At 40.1% G+C, this 22,389-nt stretch overlaps 1 protein-coding gene across 1 annotated transcript in view; it reads left to right on the forward strand.

Annotated features, from left to right (window-relative positions):
• get4 (guided entry of tail-anchored proteins factor 4) overlaps positions 1–22,389 on the forward strand; it is a 48,547-nt gene extending 26,158 nt beyond the window's left edge. Inside the window, exons 5-9 of the mRNA XM_048552577.2 lie at positions 2,995–3,133; positions 9,796–9,936; positions 10,028–10,103; positions 13,309–13,381; positions 20,804–22,389. Of these exons, the coding sequence (XP_048408534.1) occupies positions 2,995–3,133; positions 9,796–9,936; positions 10,028–10,103; positions 13,309–13,381; positions 20,804–20,895 (521 nt within the window). The 3' untranslated portion in view covers positions 20,896–22,389. The remainder of the gene's footprint in view (positions 1–2,994; positions 3,134–9,795; positions 9,937–10,027; positions 10,104–13,308; positions 13,382–20,803) is intronic.

A 22,389-nucleotide genomic window follows, 5' to 3' on the forward strand; every position in this document is an offset into this window, starting at 1 on the left:
GATGATTGGAAAATTGCTGTAGTAACCCCCTTGTTTAAGAAAGGATCAAGGCAAAAGATGGAAAATTATAAGCCGATTAGCCTAACCTCGGTTGTTGGTAAAATTCGAGAATCTATTGTTAAGAATGAGATCTCTAAATTCCTGGAAGTGCAGGGTCAGATTAGAACAAGTCAGCATGGATTTAGTAAGGGGAGGTCGTGCCTGACAAACCTGTTAGAATTCTTTGAAGAGGTAACAAGTATGTTAGACCAGGGAAACCCAGTGGATGTTATCTATCAAGACTTCCAAAATGCCTTTGATAGGGTGCCTCTCAGGAGGCTGCTGAGCGAGGTGAGGGCCCCTGGTGTTAAAGGTGAGCTACTGGCTTTGATTGAGGATTGGCTGTCTGACAGAAGGCAGAGAGTTGGGATAAAAGCCTCTTTTTCGGAATGGCAACCGGTGACGAGTGGTGTCCTGCAGGGTTCAGTGTTGGGGCCACAGCTGTTCACTTTATGTATGAATGATCTGGATGAAGGGACTGGGGGCGATCTGGCGAAGTTTGCTGATGATACGAAGTTAGGTGGACAGGCAGGTAGTACTGAGGAGGTAGGGAGGCTGCAGAAAGATTTAGACAGTTTAGGAGAGTGGTCCAGGAAATGGCTGATGAAATTCAACGTGAGCAAATGTGAGGTCTTGCACTTTGGATAAAAGAATACAGGCATGGACTATTTTCTAAATGGTGAGAAAATTCGTAAAGCAGAAGTACAAAGGGATTTGGGAGTGTTGGTCCAGGATTCTCTAAATGTTAACTTGCGGATAGAGTCTGTGATTAAGAAAGCGAATGTAATGTTGTCGTTTATCTAAAGAGAGTTGGAATATAAAAGCAGTGACGTGCTTCTGAGACTTTATAAAGCTCTAGTTAGGCCCCATTTAGAATACTGTGTCCAATTTTGGGCCCCACACCTCAGGAAGGACATACTGGCCCTGGAGCGTGTCCAGCGGAGATTCACACGGATGATCCCTGGAATGATAGGTTTAACGTACGATGAACGGCTAAGGATCCTTGGATTATTGTATTCATTACAGTTTAGAAGGTTATGGGGAGATCTAATAGAAACTTACAGATAATATATGGCTTAGAAAGGGTTGTCGCTGGGAAGTTGTTTCCGTTAGATGGGGAGACTAGGACCCGTGGGCACAGCCTTAAAATTAGCGGGGGTAAATTTAAAACGGAAATGAGGAGACATTTCTTCAGCCAGAGTGTAGTGGGCTTGTGGAGTTCATTGCCACGGAGTGCAGTGGAGGCCGGATGTTAGATGCCTTCAAGGCAGAGATCGACAAATTCCTGATCTCAGAAGGAATCAAGGGCTACGGGGAGAGTGCAGGGAAGTGGAGTTGAAATGCCCATCAGCCATGATTTAAATGACAGAATGGACTCGATGGGCCGAATGGCCTTACTTCCACTCCGATGTCTTATACACCTCCAAGCCAATGTGAAGCTAGGTTTCAAAATTATAACCTGATTGGCCTGAAGTACTGGATGATAAGTTCAGTAGTCATTTTACTGCTTTAAGGAAGAGCATGCTAAAGTCTATATGCATCACCCTTCACAAAAAGTAGTCATTGTATTGTTAGAGCCCTGGCTGATAATTCAGTATTTTTATTTTATTATTTTATGAATTTTGGTTTGGAGCTATGAACTGGGAACTGTGAGCTAAAGATGGTTTTTGAACTGTCGGTAACACACTGTTAAAATGAAAACAGACCAAACAACTTTTTATTTATTAATGAGGCCTGGTATGGAAGTTAATTGAAAGTAGGTTCCTGAAGGGATTCTATAGACACTTAGTCACTGAGGAAGAGCATTACGTTTAAACAGACAGTAGAAGTTGACTATTAACGAAGTCAGTAGGTGGAAATTAGTTCCAGAAAATTGGGCAAAAACCTTGTGCTCATGTAGACAGCAGATGTTAAATGGTAGCTGGGACCTTATGGGGAAGATGGAGATGGACTGTCTGTCAGGAAGTGGTCAGAGTTTGAGTGGGATTTTGGACCATGTTTACTGGAAAAAGGAATCTGGCTGTTGATACTACAGCATGAAGATTTGAAAGCTCCCTGTCTAACTTCTCTTATCACCTCTTGGAAGCTCAGAGAATAAAAAAAAAAGTTATAAGTATTACTGGCTTTATCTCAGCGAACTACAAAAGTGACCATGATCACCATGTTAAGAAATTCACAAAGAAACCATTCTCTGTGCCCATGGAACGATGCATTGTGAAAACTACATAAGTTATCTGGCCAGTTCCGATATTTTCTGTTAGTGACCCTTAATACTGCTTGTTTGTCTGTCTGTCTTTGTGAATGGGGCTAAGAACAAAGACCAATTAGATTACTTTATGGTTGAATATACCCTGTTAAAATTGCTGTATTGTTAATAAATTGCTAAGTTTTTTGATTTAAGGTACAAACCAGTGTATGGAATTGAATGTTTGTAGTGTCGGGGATTGGTTATTCGAAAATCTGGTTGGGAAACATTGAAGTCAATTTTGAGGAAATTTGAAGGTTGTAATTTTAGTATATTATGAATACAGAGGCAGCAAGTCTGATTTGGTTTGGCTGTCTAGGTTTCATTACAATATATATTTCTGTTTTGCTTCCAAAGCTTGTCGTTGTGTACTGAAAGGAAAAACAGTTGATTAGAATTTTGACATTTCTAGAACTGCTTCTGTTAGATTCATTTCAAAAGTATATGTTGACTACCAATGCAGTGATAAAATTGGCTGCTATCCCTTTCATTGGCAAAATACACTACCATGTTTTGCTGAATTGATGTATTTAGTAATTTGACCAGATTTTTAATTCATTGTATGCTTAGAGAATCAGCCAAACATCCTTCTAATAGAAGCTTAGAAAATTAATGACACAGAAGAAGGGCATTCAGTTCATGTTGTCAATACTGGTAAATTATGTTCCGTTTCACTGCTTTACATACAATGATTTTGCATCTCTTTCCAGAGCAAAACTATAGTGAATCTCGGTATCACTTCCTTCATTCAGCAGATGGGGAGGGTTGTGCAAATATGTTAGTAGAATACTCTGCGTCAAAGGGTTACCGGAATGAAGTGGACATGTTTGTTGCACAGGCAGTCTTACAGTAAGTATTTGGTAAACAAGACCAATGCGCGCTCCTTGTACTATAATAATGCTTCCAGATAGTTGGATTTATTGTATATTATAATATTGTATTTATATTATTAACTAATATAAGCTTAATATGATGCATCTAGGTTTCTGTTGAGAGTTGACTATTCGTCAAGACCATTTGTAGTAGTGCTTGCCAATTGCAAAGTTTTTTTATCTTTTAACAAAAGAAAGATTGAAGCAAGAAGTAGTTTACTGTACTCCATAATTGGACTAACTTCTCTAGTTTTTTTACTGGGCACTTGGAAGTATAAAAGCAACAAACAAAAAGGCATGTAGACACGGAGCATGATGTTTTCAATGACCTTCGTTTACTTTCGAAATTGAGTGTTTTGTTGGAGTTTTAAAAAGGCATTCCTAAACATGTTTAGACAGATGAATCCACTGAGTCTCTTTTAAATTCAGAAAAGAATTTAAGCAAAAGCACGGATGATGGTTGTTCCTTGTGGAAGCTTCCATGGCCGCACCTTGATCAATCAGTCCACCTGTCAACCAAACAACACCCATTTTCTGATGCAGTATGAATTGTTATTTCTTTTGAAGCTTGATGTCCTGATGAGTGCAAAATGAAAAGCTTCATCAGCATGTTGTCTTCAGCAAAACAAAAGTCTTCTAATGGTATTTCTAGAAATACGTTTCTTGTTATAATCCATTTGAAAATCTTTGCTCAAGTAGCCTTGTTTTAATCACAAACAAAAACAAGTTGTTGAAAAAACTCAGCAGGTCTGGCAGCATCTGTGAAGAAAAATCAAAGTTAACATTTCAGGTTTGGTGATCTTCCTTTGAACTGTTTTGAGGAAGGGTCACCGGACCTGAAATGTTAACTCTGATTTTTCTTCACAGATGCAGCAGACCAGCTGAGCTTTTCCAGCAACTTTTGTTTTTGTCCTGGAATTACAGCATCTGCCGTTCTTTTGACCTTGTTTAAATTGAAGCTAACTATTTGGAAAGAAATGTATAGAAAAGTAAACATGCTGCAACTGTTTATACTTATACTTGCGTTTTCACCTACACAGTTTATAAAATAGCAAAGCAATAAAGAGCACTGAGCTGCTTCTACAATAAAACAGTAAACCACTCTGTTTGTGTTTTAAATTAAAGCCTTTGGATCAAAAAGTAATTTGATTCCATTTTGGTTGGTGCCATTTGAGCAGTATCCATGTGAGAGTTGACATGTTCAAGAGAGGACCAAAAAAAATGGAGGAAAGCTTTTCAATGCTGTTTTCAGATGCACGTAGTTAATTATGCTTGAGTATTTATTTTGAGCGTAAATAGTCAATAATGATAGAACTATGAATGCAATGCAAAGAGAGGCTATTTAACCTGTTTGTCCGAAAATGTGAAGAGAAACTTACTTCCATTGATATTTCTTTTCTCACAACAACTAAGTCATAGATAACAAAGTGTGAAGCTGGATGAACACAGCACGCCAAGCAGCATCTCAGGAGCACAAAACCTGACGTTTCGGGCCTAGACCCTTCATCAGAGGGGGATGGGGGGAGCGAACTGGAATAAATAGGGAGCGAGGGGGAGGCGGACCGAAGATAGAGAGAAAAGAAGATAGATGGAGAGGAGAGTATAGGTGGGGAGGTAGGGAGGGGATAGGTCAGTCCAGGGAATACGGACAGGTCAAGGAGGTGGGATGAGGTTAGTAGGTAGGAAATGGAGGTGCGGCTTGAGGTGGGAGGAAGGGATGGGTGAGAGGAAGAACAGGTTAGGAAGGTGGAGACAGGCTGGGCTGGTTTTGGGATGCAGAGGGGGGAGGAGACGAGCTGGGCTGGTTGTGTGATGCAATGGGGGGAGGGGACGAACTGTGCTGGTTTTGGGATGCGGTGGTCCCCCCTCTCACCCACTCCAACCTCTCCCCTGCAGAACGGGCAGCCCTCCACTCCAACCCCAACCTCACCATCAAACCCGCAGACAAGGGAGGCGCAGTGGTAGTATGGTGCACTGACCTCTACATCGCTGAGGCCTGACGCCCACTCTCGGACACCTCCTCCTACCGCCCCCTTGATCATGACCCCACCCCTGAGCACCAAACCATCGTCTCCAGTACCATCCATGACCTCATCACCTCAGGGAACCTCCCACCTACAGCCTCCAACCTTAATGTTCCCCAACCCCACACGGCCCATTTCTATCTCCTTCCCAAAATCCACAAACCTGCCTGCCCTGGTCGACCCATTGTCTCACCCTGTTCCTGCCCCACCGAACTCATCTCCACCTATCTGGACTCCATTTTCTCCCCTTTGGTCCAGGAACTCCCTACCTACATCTGTGACACCACCCACAGCCTCCACCTCCTCCAGAACTTCCAATTCCCTGGCTCCCAACACCTCATTTTCACCATGGACATCCAGTCCCTACACACCTGTATTCCTCAAGCAGATAGCCTCAAGGCGCTCCGCTTTTTCCTGTCCCGCGGGCCCAACCAATCCCCATCCACTGACACCCTCATCCGCCCAGCCGAACTCGTCCTCACCCAACAAATTCTCTTTCGATTCCTCCCACTTCCTACAGACAAAATGGGTGGCCATGGGTACCCGCATGGGCCCAAGCTATGCCTGCCTCTTTGTAGGTTACGTGGAACAGTCCCTCTTCCGCACCTACACAGGCCCCAAACCCCACCTCTTCCTCCGTTACATTGATTACTGTATCAGCGCCGCCTCTTGCTCCCCAGAGGAGCTCGAACAGTTCATCCACTTTACCAATACCTTCCACCCCAACCTTCAGTTCACCTGGGCCATCTCCAACACATCCCTCACCTTCCTGGACCTCTCAGTCTCCATCTCAGGTAACCAGCTAGAAACTGATGTCCATTTCAAGCTCACCGACTCCCACAGCTACCTAGAATACACCTCCTCCTGCAAAAATTCCATCCCCTATTCCCAATTTCTCCACCGCACCTGCTCCCAGGATGAGGCATTCCACTCCCGCACATCCCAGATGTCCAAGTTCTTCAAGGACCGCAACTTTCCCCCGCAGTGGTCGAGAACACCCTTGACTGCGTCTCCCACATTTCCCGCAACACATCCCTCACGCCCCGACCCCGCCACAACCGCCCCCAGAGGATCCCCCTCGTTCTCACATACCACCCCACCAACCTCCGGATACAACGCAGCATCCTCCGACACTTCCGCCATCTACAATCCGACCCCACCACCCAAGACATTTTTCCATCCCCACCCTTGTCTGCCTTTCGGAGAGACCACTCTCTCCGTGACTCCCTTGTTCACTCCACACTCCCTCCAATCCCACCACACCCGGCATCTTCCCCTGCAACCGCAGAAAGTGCTACACTTGCCCCCACACCTCCTCCCTCACCCCCATCCCAGGCCCCAAGATGACTTTCCATATTAAGCAGAGGTTCACTTGCACACCCGCCAATGTGGTATACTGTATCCATTGTACCCGGTGTGGCTTCCTCTACATTGGGGAAACCAAGCGGAGGCTTGGGAACTGCTTTGCAGAACACCTCCGCTCGGTTTGCAATAAACACGACATGTCCATCATGGGCCTCCTGCAGTGCCACAATGATGCCACCTGAAGGTTGCAAGAACAGCAACTCATATTCCGCTTGGGAACCCTGCAGCCTAATGGTATCAACGTGGACTTCACAAGCTTCAAAATCTCCCCTTCCGCCACCGCATCCCAAAACCAGCACAGTTCGTCCCCACCCCCCCACTGCATCACAAAACCAGCCCAGCATGCCCCCTCCCCCCACTGCATCCCAAAACCAGCCCAGCCTGTCTCCGCCTTCCTAACCTGTTCTTCCTCTCACCCATCCCTTCCTCCCACCTCAAGCCGCACCTCCATTTCCTACCTACAAACTCATCCCACCACCTTGACCCGTCCGTCTTCCCTGGACTGACCTATCCCCTCCCCACCTCCCCACCTATACTCTCCTGTCTACCTATCTTCTTTTCTCTCCATCTTCGGTCCGCCTCCCCCTCTCTCCCTATTTATTCCAGAACCCTCTCCCCATCCCCCTCTCTGATGAAGGGTCTAGGCCCGAAATGTCAGCTTTTGTGCTCCTGAGATTCTGCTTGGCCTGCTGTGTTCATCCAACTTCACACTTTGTTATCTTGGATTCTCCAGCATCTGCAGTTCCCATTATCTCTGATACAACTGAGTCATAGAGTTGTGTTCTGAACAGTTTTGACAAATATTTGCTTTGTGATTTCTGCATTCCTAATGTTTTTTCATTTGTTTGGAGATAGAGGTGCCTGGTCTGCTGCACGTTAAATCATGACCATGTTTTTGTAATTATAAGTTTGGCCGGTGAGGGTGGATAGGTGTTTTTTTTTTTTGCCCCTGTTTGCCTGTAGACAGTATATCTCAAAGCAAATGGATACAGCAGAATATAGATAGACTGGAGAGTTGGGCAGATAAATGGCAGATGTAGTTCAATCCGGGCAAATGCGAGGTGATGCATTTTGGAAGATCAAATTCAAGGGCGAACTATGCAGTAAATGGAAAAGTCCTAGGGAAAATTGATGAACAGAGAGATCTGGGTGTTCAGGTCCATTGTTCCCTGAAGGTGACAACACAGGTCAATAGGGTGGTCAAGAAGGCGCATATGGCATGCTTTCCTTCATTGGGCGGTGTATTGAGTACAAGAGTTGGCAGGTCATGTTGCAGTTGTGTAGGACTTTGGTTCGGCCACATTTGGAGTACTGTGTACAGTTCTGGTCGCCACATTACCAAAAGGATGTGGATGCTTTGGAGAGGGTGCAGAGGAGGTTCACCAGGATGTTGCCTGGTATGGAGAGTGCTAGCTATGAAGAGAGGTTGAGTAGATTAGGATTATTTTCAATAGAAAGACAGAGATTGAGGGGGGACCTGATTGAGGTCTACAAAATCATGAGGGGTATAGACAGGGTGGATAGCAAAATGCTTTTTCCCAGAGTGGGGGACTCAATTACTAGGGGTCATGAGTTCAAAGTGAGAGGAGGAAAGTTTAAGGGAGATATGCGTGGAAAGTTCTTTACACAGAGGGTGGTGGGCGCCTGGAACGCGTTGCCAGCGGAGGTGGTAGACGCAGACACGTTAGTGTCTTTTAAGATGTATTTGGACAGATGGATAGGCAGGGAGCAAATGGACACAGACCGTTAGAAAATAGATGACAGGTTAGACAGTGGATCTTGATCGGCGCAGGCTTGGAGGGCCGAAGGGCCTGTTCCTGTGCTGTAGGTTTCTTTGTTTCTTTGGATGAGTTTGAATGAAATTTGCTTCATGTTTAGGTGTGTCCTCAGGAATAACTGATTAGATTTTGGTTAAGGTCAGTTCTTGGAATTTTTTAAAAACATTTGTTAACGTTGGCAAACAGGATGAATTGATTTTTTGTTTTGTTTTCTATTTTTCTTTCTTCTTTGGTTTGGTTTGTTTTTTTTCAGATGTTGTTGATTGTTTTAGAATGTTGTGAATTGCTTTAACTGCTGTGTTGCAATTTTTCACAACCACCAAATTGTGAAGAGTATTTTCAGAGCTGATTTTTTTTTTGGATATAGATTGGCCTGAAGCCTCCTCAGTGAGTTCGAAGCTTTTAGTAAAAGTATTTTCATTTTTATCTTTGATTATTACAAAGCATTAACCTGACCGTGAAAAACATCATGGAAAAGTTATGCAATTGTATTAACGTTGAACAAATACAGCGTGGCAGAGACCTACGTTACTTTGAGTACACTCTTCTCTTGTTTAACACATGATGCCAGTCAGTGGAGTTTCAATGAGCTACTGTTTCAGAACCATGAACTAATGTGACTTCTAGATTTTTTTACTTGCCACTTTCAAATGAACATATGGAAGTTATTCTCCGCTTCAATCAAAGTTTCAAATTTGTTTATAACCCTAATAGTGTGCTGGTGGGATGGCTTTACTTAATTCCAGAGTATAAATTTGACTTTTTTATTCAGAACACTCATCCATCTGTTTATAGAGTTAATATTCTTAGAGTTTGGAATGTACAATTTTTTTCAGTTATAGAAAGAAAATAACCTTTACACATCCATAGATATCCCTAATCAAACCAAGTGTTATCTTTACATTTATGAGTAGGGTTGTAATTTTTCTCAGCCATTTAAGAAGTTAGAAATCTTTTGCTTTTTGTAGTATGCAGTCAAATCAAATATTAGAAGAAGGAAAGAATTGTATTTCAATAGCACTTCTGCTTTGCAATGAAATTGAACATTGAAATGTATTCACTGTTTTAATATAGATAGCCATCTTGTTCCTATAACCAACAACATGATAATCAGATATTCTGTTTTTGAGGTGTAGATTGGCCTGGATACTGGGGTTAACCACCCTGCTCCTCTTAATAATGTCATGGGATCTTTTGCATCTACCTGAGGGGCTTGAAGAGGCTGTGCTTTAGCATCTCATTTGAAGGATGGTACTTCTAACATTGTAGCTTTCCCAGAGTATGTCTCTGGAGTTTCTGTCTTGATGTTTGTGCTTGGTTCCAGACCATCAACTGAGCCACCACTGACATTGCATAAAATGATATGTTGTCTGAGTCTGTGTGTTATACATTTGTAGTTTTCTTTACATTTGTTACAAAGTTATCACAGATGAATAAAATTGTCATTTCTGAGCATTCTTAATTTTTTTCAGGTTTCTCTGCTTAAAAAATAAAAACACTGCATCGCTGGTCTTCACAACTTACACAGAGAAGCATCCCTCCATAGAAAAGGGGCCTCCGTTTATACAGCCCTTGTTAAACTTTATTTGGTTCTTATTACTTGCTGTTGAAGGGTAAGTTTTGTTTTGCTATGAAAATTATCGGTGCTTTAAAATGCTAAAACTTGTTCAGTGCCATAATTGTTGTGTTTTTGTTTCGCTGAAGGGGGAAGTTAACCGTTTTTACAGTGTTATGTGAACAGTATCAACCATCTTTAAAAAGAGATCCAATGTACATTGAGGTGAGTTACTGTTCTCCTGCTGTATTTATTCAAGTGGGGTGGATCCAAGATTCACATTTTAAATTGTTCTCTTGTTAAGTTTCAGGATGGAAATAGGAAAATTTAAATCAATCTGAGCTATTCACAACTTTAAGAAAACTTGCACCTGCAACCTTATAAACCATTCGGCAGAGTCACTTTAGAAAGTGTTGTTTTGAGAAGAAGGATAGTGAGGAAATAGTTTTGTGCATCATCAAGTAAATGATCAGTTTCAGATATTCATAAAATATATTCCTACTTCTCTTCACCACCCACCACCATCGATTTAATGTCATTTATGACACCAGAATGGAAGTATTCACCATTGTAAGGACTACAGTGTGTTGCTGAGTTCACCACAAATTCAAGGGCAGTTATTGGACAGTTTGCTTGCTTGCATGTGGTTTGAGTACTTTTGGGACTGATGTTCTTATGTCCTACTCAGGTCTCATCCCCTCACAAATGGAAGTTCACCTATGTAATGCTTGATGAGAAAAGAGAAAATCAGGCATCCCTGATCCTCCTCATACCGGTAGCTTTTTTGTCCTTTAGTGAAATTATTGCCATGTATCATGTGATTTTCTTGCAGCCGTGCAGCGTTTTATTTTAGGTGGCGCAATGTGCTTTTATAGAAGCACCTGATAATTTATCATGATCTCTTTATCAAAGAAACTCTACCTTACTCAACTACTGCTGTACTGTCAGGATATCCCTCCATCCTTTCTCTCTCCAGAAATGCAGCATTATTTTAGAATTTCCAAACTAATATAATGCAATGTAGAGCAAGGAGTCTTTCTAAATCACTGCATAGTGGATGACAAGTTCATAAGTTTCTGTTTTTGAAATCTCAAGGTCAGTTACATTTATGCATCCTTTTTAATTCTCATCATTTGCAATAAATTTTCATTAATATTAATGCCATTTTTCATAATGTATTAGTAGTAACATGCAGGTAATTAATAGAGGGACACGTGGGCTCACCCTTCAAAAATGTTTGCCATGATTAGCATTTAATTTCATAATGCAAAGGCCAAAATTAAGGGTATGTGATGGACACCCTTTGTTGTTCTGGAATTTCCAAAAGTGATGGCGAAGATATATGGGCAGAACAAAATTGAACTGGAATCCATTTAAATCTATTAGCTATTGCATTTTGTTAGGCATGAGGAAAGATCAAAAAACAGATTTCTTTTGTGATTTGGTGTTTTTCATTTTGCTGCCTCCAGTAATTACAGGCCAATACTCATCTAGCCTGACGTGCAAGAGCTTATTTGTTTCTGGTCTTTCCCCAGTTCACCCTACCATTTTGTGGAGAATTTACTTCCAGTATGAATTTATGTATTTATGTTTGGTCGCAGAGAAACAACTGAAGAAAGTTGTTAGCTTACCCTGTAGCGCAAAGGTCTTCACAAACATTTTTACACAGCAAGTCATGATCTGGAATGTGCCTCCTGAAAGGGCAGCGGCAGTGGATTCATCAGTAACTTTCAAGTGAAATTGGACGTACGTCTGAAAAGGGAACATTTTGTAGCGCTGAAGAAAGCAGACAAGTAAAAATGAATAGCATTTTTGAAGAGTTGGCATAGATACGACAGGCTGAAATCCACTTGCCGTTGCAAGTTATTTGAAATCCCAGAGCTGATAAAATTGAAAGTTGGACCACAATATCAATGTAGGGAAAGGCACAATGAAGAGGATTAGGAAGCCCTTATTTCCTTTCTCTCCCATTTCACACATTTCAGGCAGCAAAGGGAAGCAAATACCCATTTGCGTATGGAGGAGTCACACTATTTGAATGAGGACTATATGGTGGTAAGTAAGTTTTAATACAACTAGAGCAAATTGATACATGGGAATTTTCAGTGTGTATCTCGTAGAAACTCCTTTTAGCCTGAAATCACTGCTCTAGTGCTGTCATTCTGCTAATTCAGTATTGTGGCCAAGACTAACGGTAAGAACACCATTGGGAAGGTTTCTGTGCATTGTTTTTAAAATTTTCTCGCACATTGGTCAAGGTGAAAGTCTTTCTCTACAGTTGAGCAATTGATAGATAAAGTCACTCATGAGTTAACTATGTTAAATTTATTTTATTGATTTGTTACAACTTGCAGTGACGTTAATAAAACATTTTCCTGAAGTGATTCATTTTTCCACTATTTGCCTTACGGTCTAAGCTTCTGTGCATATAAGTTGATAAACTGACTAATTTTTTTCGTGATGTTATTTTGAGTAAATAAATCAAGGGCAGTTGAAACTAAGGTTGCACAAGACTAATTTACACCACTTGACCTTTATTTTGTTATGGCTAACTAAAGTAACTTTGTAATCATCTTGCCATACTCAACCATTCAGTCATGAGGAAATGTGGACGCAATTGAAGCAACGACAATATATTACATTGAGTCTTCCAATGAGTTATGGAAAATGTGTTGGTGAGGGGGACGCAAAGAGAGATTGTGGTGAATTAACTGAAGTTTAAAAACTGCTGGGCAGAAATTAAAAATGCCATTGAGACACAGAATGGATGTGAAAAGCTTTAAACATAGTTGCACATTAAGTTTTAATTATTATGGATGAGAGAGGTATAACATCCAGGGAGTCCTAAGGGTGGGTTAATTTCATTACAATAAAAAAAAATCACTGCCCCAAAAAACTGATGTCTGCCTTTCACTGACCTTTTGTTGCAGCAATACATTATGCAACTTTCTTTGTATTCTTACAAACTCAACATGTTGATGACCCTCCTGGAACGCAATCCAATGAAAATTAGCTGCCAGTAAACACTGGCTGAAATGTCAATTCAACCTGCTAAATGATAATGTTGTTAAGTTAGGTTATCTATAACCATTTTGTTTTGAAGATTATTTCCAATATAGCAAAGCATAGAACTTTTAAAATGCATTGTTTTTTATTTTCCTAATCTAATTCAATTATTTTTATTGTCCAGAGTTCCATACAGAGATGTGTGGGAAATCAAAATGTGTACATGAAAATTGTATTTGTGTTAATAAGGATGTTACTTTAACCATTGAGAGAGCATTACTATAATAGACTTGAGTGTGGGTTCATTTAAGAGAAGCTCATCTGTCTGAATTGTTCTTGATTGCTTCATGGTTTTTGTTTTCTTTCCTTGGTGTTCATCAGATTATGTCTTAAATTTTTAATTTTGTAATATTTTTAATTCTAGTATCTCGATCGAATAGGTCAGATCTTCTTCGGAGTTGCACCAAGACAGACATCCTCATATGGGGGCTTATTAGGTAAGTTAAGCATGGAGCCCAACATTTCCTTATGCAGTGTTTAGCTCAATTATTTTCAATATTTGTATGGACAACTACTACTTTAGTTACTAAAATGTAGGAAGTCACACAACACCATATTATTGTCCAACAGGTTTATTTGAAATCACAAACTTTCGGAGTGCTGTTCCTTCGTCAGGTGAAGTCCTCATGAAGCCGCTTCAATTGACAAAGGAGCAGCGCTCTGAATGCTTGTGATTACAAATAAACCTATTGGGCTACAACCTGGTGTTGTGTGACTTCAGAATTTGTCATCCCAGTACAACAGCAGCACGTCCACATTGTGGCTACTAAAATGTAGACAGAGAAATTTAGGAAACAAATCATATCTGGATGCCTGTCAATAGGGGTACTCCGCCTAAAATTATAACTTGTTCCGAAGATATAATTTCTGATTTTTGTGCTCATCAAGGTTTAAGACAATTACTGTCTATTTGCATTTCAGGGAAACTCTTAACAACAAACACCAACAGGTTAGATGGAGTTGAGCTGTCATCTGTTCCCAGAAGTTTAATCTCAGTACCAGTGTGATTTATTTTTCTTTTTGTATCAGTCATTGTATGGCACTGTGCCCTGAGGATCATAAAAAGTTTGAGTTAACAGTTCCATCCAATTAGGTTTTTATTCCTTTGAATGTAATAGTTCAAATGATGATCTAATCAAGACTTTATCAAATTCCTTTAATCATTTTAAAAGTTGACAGAATGATCTTTTTTCAGGTAGCCAGTCTAAACAACAAAATGCAGGATTAAAATGAGAACTGGACCATTTACAGTTTAAATTAGGAAGCATTTTTATTCCATGCATAAACTGAAAATCTCTGTTAGGGCTGTGGATATTGAGTCATTCGAAATTTTTAAGGCTGACATCAATAGATTTTTTGTTAATAAAGATAAATGAGGTTCAGGTAAAGTTCAGCCATGATCCAATTGAATGGTGGAACAAGCTCAAGGGGCTGAAAGGACAACAGTTGTTCCTGTGTTTGAGATTGAAGAGCCTATGAATGCCCAAATCTGGAGTGAACTTAAACAATTTTGATCAGCTGTAACTTATTGTAGTCTCATGTAATTTTTAAAACTGATTTTTTTGTTCTTAGAACTGATGGGGTGATTTTTTTTTCAGCCAGAAGGTATTGAATTTGTGGAACTCATTGCAGTACAGGGCTGTGGAGGCCAAGTCATTGAATGTATTTAAGACAGAGATAAAAAGGCTCTTGATTAGTACAGGGAGAAGGCAAGAGAATGGGATTGAGAAACATATATCATCTGTGATCAAATGGTAGAGCAGACTTGATGGGCTGGATGGCCTTATTCTGGTCCTTGGTCTTAGGGTTCTTGAGATGTGGGTGATGCTGTAATGTCCATATTTATTGCCCATCCTAATTGCACCGAGCACATGATAATGGGCCTTAACTTGGTGCTGTCTTGTGATGATAATGTTTCTGCAAGCATATTAGCTCAGAAATATTAATGTAGCAAGAGTGAACAAACACTGCTAGTTCAACTTCAAATCAAGATTGTGAATAGTTCCAGGAGAAACATGAAAATAGGTGATAGTGTTCCCAAAAACGTTTCTGAATAATTGAGATCCTTGCAAAGAGAAGTACTCTTGATGTAACATTGGTGACACGCAACATTGCAACCTACGTGTAGTATACGCTGCAGATACTGTGATAGAGGAATTGAACTATTGAGTCCATTGGCAGCAGCCCTGATGAAGAAAATGCCTGACTTACTCTCTACCATCTAAAAAGTGTATCTTGAAATGATCAGGTTCAACTAATTATTGACTTAAAAATATTAAATGAAGAAGTTGTGTTTCTGTTGAATCGTCACTTCTCAAGAATAAATAATCCTACCAATTTATCCTCAGTGCCATAAGTCAGGCTTTCATTTTTTTGTTTTGTTGTCTGCATTATTCCTATGTTGGAATACCCTTGATGCCATACAGAGATTGGGGAGTGAATACCAGAGCTTGGAACCTAGACAGCTGAAAACATACCACCAGTGGAAAGACAGATTAATTTTTGGGGTGCATTAGAGGCCAGAGGTGGGGAATTTAAGAGAATTGTAGGACTGGAGCCAGTATAAGAGACAAGCACAGAAATGAATGTTAAATGAAACTAAATGCAAGATGGGATGCAGACATCAGAGCTTTGAGTGAGCTCTTGTTTCTGAAGGGTGGAGGATGAGAGGAACAGCCAGCCAAGCATTGGAATAGTGAAGTGTAGAGGGGGTGAATGCTTGGAAAAGGATTTTATTAGTAGATGGTTTAAAACAGGTATCATGAATGATGTCACTGCAGTGGAAGTCAACAATCTTTGCCACCTATGAAGTTTTAAACCAGCTGATTCAACATGGGACAATGTCTCAGAAAAAGGGATAGAACTGGTAGTGGGATGAAAACTTAACCAAAAACTGTAATTAGAAGCTTACCCAATGGTAGGTCAATTGTTAAAAACCCATCTGTTTCACTAACATCTTTTAAGGAAAGACATCTCTCTTTACATGGTCTGGCCTAAATCCAGACCCACAGCAATATGACTCTTGACTACCCCCTGAAATGGCCTATCAAGTTACACAGTTCCAGGGAAAGTAGGAATGGATTCTAAATGCTGACCAGCCAGTACTGCTCACATCCCATGGACAAATTTTTGAAAAACATCCATGGACTTTACCAGTGTGACCAGCACGATGTATCTCTTCTGGCTGCCAAGTGTAACACAGCATCTGTCAAGTGTTTTTGCTTCAAAAATATACCACTTCATCAGTAAATAAAGAAAAAGTATAGTGTTCTTATAGCTTTCTCACATTGCACAGAGTCTGCTGTTGTTTTGTTGGGAGGTTAGCAAGGCAGGAGTGGATAATCATGGAATGGGTCTGGTCAGTGCACTATGACAAAACTTGAATGATTAATAAATGTAAGAATTATGCATGGTTTATCTTTCACCTGTAATGGACCAGCTTGGGAAAAATTGCATCCATCAAATCTAAATGTTCAAAAGCATGGAGAGGAGAATCTCTGCCAAACTGAGGTTATTTGGATTGAAAGAGATTTTGGAGGACCAGCTAACTGCTTTGTACCAGTTCTGACACTGCTTTAAGTATACACATTGTACAATACTAAACAAGACTGATGTATGACCATCTCTATTAACAAAGCTTTGCCTCTCTTTCAAGTGTTGCTTGACAAATGAATGTCATTTCAAAGTTCAAGTTCCTTCACATCAATACTAATGTGGAAATTTATACACAGACTTCGGAAAGTGTGAAGAACGAATTGCCAACAATAGAAGTGTTCTAAAGCTGAAAAATTGGTGATATTTGTTTGGTATAACAGTTAAACAAATCAGCATTTTTGATGTCATTTTGTTTATTACTTCTGCTTTCTCATACCCTTTTTTATCTCAGAAAATCAATTAATTTGAATTTGATCTAGATGGAGATGTGATGGAATTAGAACACAATGTAAATGATTTTCAGGTTAGGCAAAAACATAAATATAATGAGTTTGATTAAAGATGATGCTTTTACTTTAATGCAAGAAAGTTTTTGAATAGACTGCAGGTTTGAGTTACCCTGTACTATGTGAACATTATTGTCACTCGTTTAACTGTCACATGTCTACAAGTGAAACATTGATGTGATATTGATCTAAGATTCTGAAGAATAATTTTTAAATAAAAGTTAGGTAGATAGGAGAGGGCTGACATTGTTGGTAAGGGATTACTTCTGTTGGGAGAAAACAACAGCAAGGAGTAAGATTGAAGAGACATGGAATAATTTTGTATTGCAACGGAAACAAAATGACTGACTTTTGATTCAGTTTGTGATAGGTAGATGAGTTTGCTAGTATTAGCACAAAGCAAAAATATGTGAAAGTGTGATGAGACATCATTGCTCAACACTTCCTCCCTCAGTCAAATGGCTATTGAAGAATGCTGATAAGTGAAGTTCTGTTTCACAGGTGGAAGAGGAAAGCTGCCTACTGGTTATTCATGACATTTCATTAGACTGAATTCAGAGATATATTGGCAAATAACTGGTACCACGAAAGTAGTCATTTTTGCTCTGTTATTGAAAAAGATTTAGATTGAATTAATTGGTCTGATGTAATGCTCTGATCTTTGATTAAAAAAAGGGCAGAAAAGATTTATGTGATTGTTAACTAGCCACTGAAAATATTCAGCTAATGCAACACTTATTATCAAAACTACATTAGTACTAGAATATATCTTGGGGAATCTGATTCTGTTAGAAAAAGGGTACTTCCATTGAGTATAACCCTTTAGCAAGACTTTTGAATTTTAAATAGTGTTTCAGTGTATGATCTTCAAAATAAACTAAGAATATTGGTAAGGTTCCAAGGGACTTTAAGACTTTAAGTACTTAAAGCTCTTAAATAATGACTACCTGACAGAATCAAATATTTTTTGATGGATTAAAGATTAAGCTAGGTTATGTTCCATTCTTTAAACACAGAAAGATGTCTGAAGTATATTCTTACAGAAATATAGAACATAGAACATAGAACAGTACAGCACAGAACAGGCCCTTCAGCCCACAATGTTGTGCCGACCATTGATCCTCATGTATGCACCCTCAAATTTCTGTGACCATATGCATGTCCAGCAGTCTCTTAAATGACCCCAATGACCTTGCTTCCACAACTGCTGCTGGCAACGCATTCCATGCTCTCACAACTCTCTGCGTAAAGAACCTGCCTCTGACATCTCCTCTATACTTTCCACCAACCAGCTTAAAACTATGACCCCTCGTGCTAGCCATTTCTGCCCTGGGAAATAGTCTCTGGCTATCAACTCTATCCATGCCTCTCATTATCTTGTATACCTCAATTAGGTCACCTCTCCTCCTCCTTTTCTCCAATGAAAAGAGACCGAGCTCAGTCAACCTCTCTTCATAAGATAAGCCCTCCAGTCCAGGCAGCATCCTGGTAAACCTCCTCTGAACCCTCTCCAAAGCATCCACATCTTTCCTATAATAGGGCGCCCAGAACTGGACGCAGTATTCCAAGTGCGGTCTAACCAAAGTTTTATAGAGCTGCAACAAGATCTCACGACTCTTAAACTCAATCCCCCTGTTAATGAAAGCCAAAACACCATATGCTTTCTTAACAACCCTGTCCACTTGGGTGGCCATTTTAAGGGATCTATGTAACTGCACACCAAGATCCCTCTGTTCCTCCACGCTGCCAAGAATCCTATCCTTAATCCTGTACTCAGCTTTCAAATTCGACCTTCCAAAATGCATCACCTCGCATTTATCCAGGTTGAACTCCATCTGCCACCTCTCAGCCCATCTCTGCATCCTGTCAATGTCCCGCTGCAGCCTACAACAGCCCTCTACACTGTCAACGACACCTCCGACCTTTGTGTCGTCTGCAAACTTGCTGACCCATCCTTCAATTCCCTCGTCCAAGTCATTAATAAAAATTACAAACAGTAGAGGCCCAAGGACAGAGCCCTGTGGAACCCCACTCACCACTGACTTCCAGGCAGAATATTTTCCTTCTACTACCACTCGCTGTCTTCTGTTGGCCAGCCAATTCTGTATCCAAGCAGCTAAGTTCCCCTGTATCCCATTCCTCCTGACCTTCTGAATGAGCCTTCCAATATAGAATCCCTACAAAGTGGATAGAGACATTCAGGCAATTAAATTCTCCTGACCCTCAGAAGACTGTCCCACTCAAACCCAGCCATCACCCTAACTCTGTAATACTGCATTTACCATGGTTAATCCACCTAGCCTGCACACCTTTGGGCTGTGGGAGGAAACTGGGGTACGTGGCAGAAACCCATGCAGAAGCTGGGAGGATGTGCAAACTCCACCCAAGGCTAGAATCAAAGGCGACTCCCTGGCACTGAGGCAGCAGTGCTAATCGCTGTGTCACCGTGCCGTCCAAAACATATACCATGTTTGATTGGATGGCTAGTAGTTGCATTGTGACCCTCTAAACAGGGTCAGTTGGAATAATAAAAGCCTAAGATTTCAAAAAGCTTTAAGGAATAAGATACTAATAGCCAGTTAGAATTCTGCTGATTGGGTTAAGAAGTTACTCTGGCATTGTTAGATATTATTAATCAACCTATTTAATAACATTATTAAACACTTCCAGAGTAGATAGGATTTCAATTCGGGTTGCCTGGCTCAGAGGTGAGAACCAATGGCACTGCATGACAGTAGTCTTCCATGGTGTTTTTTTTAAATCCGCCTATTCTGATATGTTATAATACATCCCTGGAAGAGGCAGGATTGAACTTGGGTCTCCTGGCCTAGAGGTAGGGACACCAAGACAGTACTACATTAGCCCACTTTTGAATAATCAGTCTTATATAGCGCCTCAGAGATATAAGATTTAATTTGAAAGCAAATCTTACATGGTAATCAATTCTGGGAATTAAAGAGAAGGGTGTGGTCATCACCGATTATAGATAGTTTCATCATAGATTCTACATGTTTTCTAAGATGAATTTAACCATGTTGAATAGACTTCCAGCTATTCCATTGGTCCCAGTAAAGAGATTGACAGTGCAACCTCTATTGAACTGATTAAGTATGGTTTGTGATTCTACCAAGAAATACATTTTAACAATCTAGAAAAGGATTCCCCTCCCATTGCAAATGTTTTGCGTCCCTTCCTAATTAATCTGCCTGAGATTGCAAAAGCTTGTTCTTTAAGGACACACAATTACAGTCTGGATTTTGTCAGGGCAGCAATGGCTCTATTGAAGAACTAGAAAACTAGAGGTAGGCTCACCCCAATCATTTGGGGTAACCCTGACCACACTGTGTGGCAGCTAGGCAGCTGATAAGCTGCTGTTGGGGCACTTAACCTTTTGTGAGCGATAAAAGCCTGCCTACAAAAACTGATGCCCAATCTGGGGGCCATCACCTCTACAGCCCCGAGTACGTCACTAATACAATCTCATTCAGCTCAAAGAAGCAACACAGATTGCAGCCCTTGGAAGATTAGTTTTGGCAAGATACCTCGGCCCTGGAATATTCAGCCTCTCATTCTTTGCCATCTAGAAGAGTTGTGACTGCAACAGTTTGTTACATTATCATCATCGGTGGGAGGGCATGATAATAAAATGGCAAATTCCACCAGGCAGCTCCTATAATAATTTTCGGAGATGAAAATTTACAATGAAAAATATTGATGCCAGAAATGCAGATGTAAGATTTTCAACAGATTATAGACACTTCGAATAATATAACCTCTGAACCGTCAGAATTTTATGCAGTTTTATACAGTTTTGGTCATCATCCAAAGGGAAATGACTGCTACCAAAGTCGAGACAAAAGCATTATATTTTCTCTACAGTGTACTGAATTTTTTATAGTCTTTAAATTCCCTTGGCAGGTAACCTTTTGAACAGTCTGATGGGTACGGGAGAGGAAGATGAAGTGGATGGAGAAGGACCAGAAGATGTCAATCCCATTGACCTTGACTAAGAAGAAAATTAACTTTCTGATCTTAAGGTCTAGAGACAATATTCCACTGAGGTGTCTAATGAATGATCTGCTTATACGAGAAATAGAAACAGCTATACCATGGGACATTTTATATGACAGTTTCACAGCTGAGCATCTGCAAAGGGCTCTCTTTCCCTTTCTACCGAAGGACGTGCAACAAATAATTTCCTATTACTGTCTCTATTGGAAATGCTGTATTATTTATGTTCAGTAGATATTTCATGATTTAAAGAACTGGTTCCAATTGGCTGTGTGTTGACTGATTGTAAAGTTTTTTGTCTTTCTAGATTATTTTACATAAGATTTAAATACTTTACAGCTTTGTACTCAAACACTGGTACATTGGCACTACACATGCTATGATGTAAAATCACTAAGCAAATTCTGCCAAGAAGAATTGAGACATCTCAAATTGCTAAAACTAGCTCTTGTTTAACACAGCAGAGTGGTTGTCAATAGGAACAAAAGAAAAGCTGTAGGGATCAGCAGCACTTGATTTAACCTACACAACTGGTGTAGCTTTTGCGCACAGATAACAAAGGATCATGCACAAAAATGGGCTTAATTATTTCTGAACCAATAAACAACATTAAAGAAGATTGTTGTCACCTTGACTTTATTTGAGGTGGTAAATTATATTCTAAGTAAATTCATACAGCTGCTACAAAATACTGTAAATATATTTGGACAGGTTCTGCATGTTTCACGTTTGCATGCAAGAAACTGACTTTAAACATTGACGTTTCAAGTGCTAAAACATGTTTAAGAAATGTTGCACAAGATGCTCCTTAAACAGGAACTTGATTTGTCTTGTGAAATTCAAGTACCTGATTAGATTGGAGCTAGTAACATACAAAATTTAAGAATAATTGTACATTATGCTTGATAGATCTGATAACCATATTGAGCATTTTTTCACCAGGCACTATCTGTAATTCATGTATATGAAATGTTCAGAAACGTTAAATCCTAAAGGGATTAACTGGCAGCAATTTAAACAGCAGAATTGATTCCTTCCTTTAGTGATATTTTTGTGCAGAAGGGTTGCACTGTTGCTTTTTTAATGTTTGTATTTATCATTAAAGAAAAATAATTAGACTCTTTGTTTGATACAAAGTCGGAACTGCCTCAAGGTGGAATGTTTACTTTTTGTTTAAACACGAGAAAACTCAATTGCGGTTAAGTATTCACATAGGATATTGATGTTCAAATCATAGGGCTCTCCATGGTATATTGTACATAAAGTAAGAATGTATAATATTGTCAAGATTGTTGCACTTTGCTTTTATTTAAATTAACCATCTCACAAATCATATTTTTCAAACTGCCTAAAGAAAAGGGCTTTGTTAAAATGTATGATCAGCGTAGAATTAATATGTTAGAGGCATGCAGGTCCAGTCTAGCTAGCTTCCACAGAAGCAGCTCCTGTCTGATGTTTCCACTATGTTCTTATTAAAAGGCTGTTCTTCGCCA

The sequence above is a fragment of the Stegostoma tigrinum genome, chromosome 23 (genome assembly GCF_030684315.1).
Source record: "Stegostoma tigrinum isolate sSteTig4 chromosome 23, sSteTig4.hap1, whole genome shotgun sequence".
Taxonomy (NCBI): Eukaryota; Metazoa; Chordata; class Chondrichthyes; order Orectolobiformes; family Stegostomatidae; genus Stegostoma; species Stegostoma tigrinum.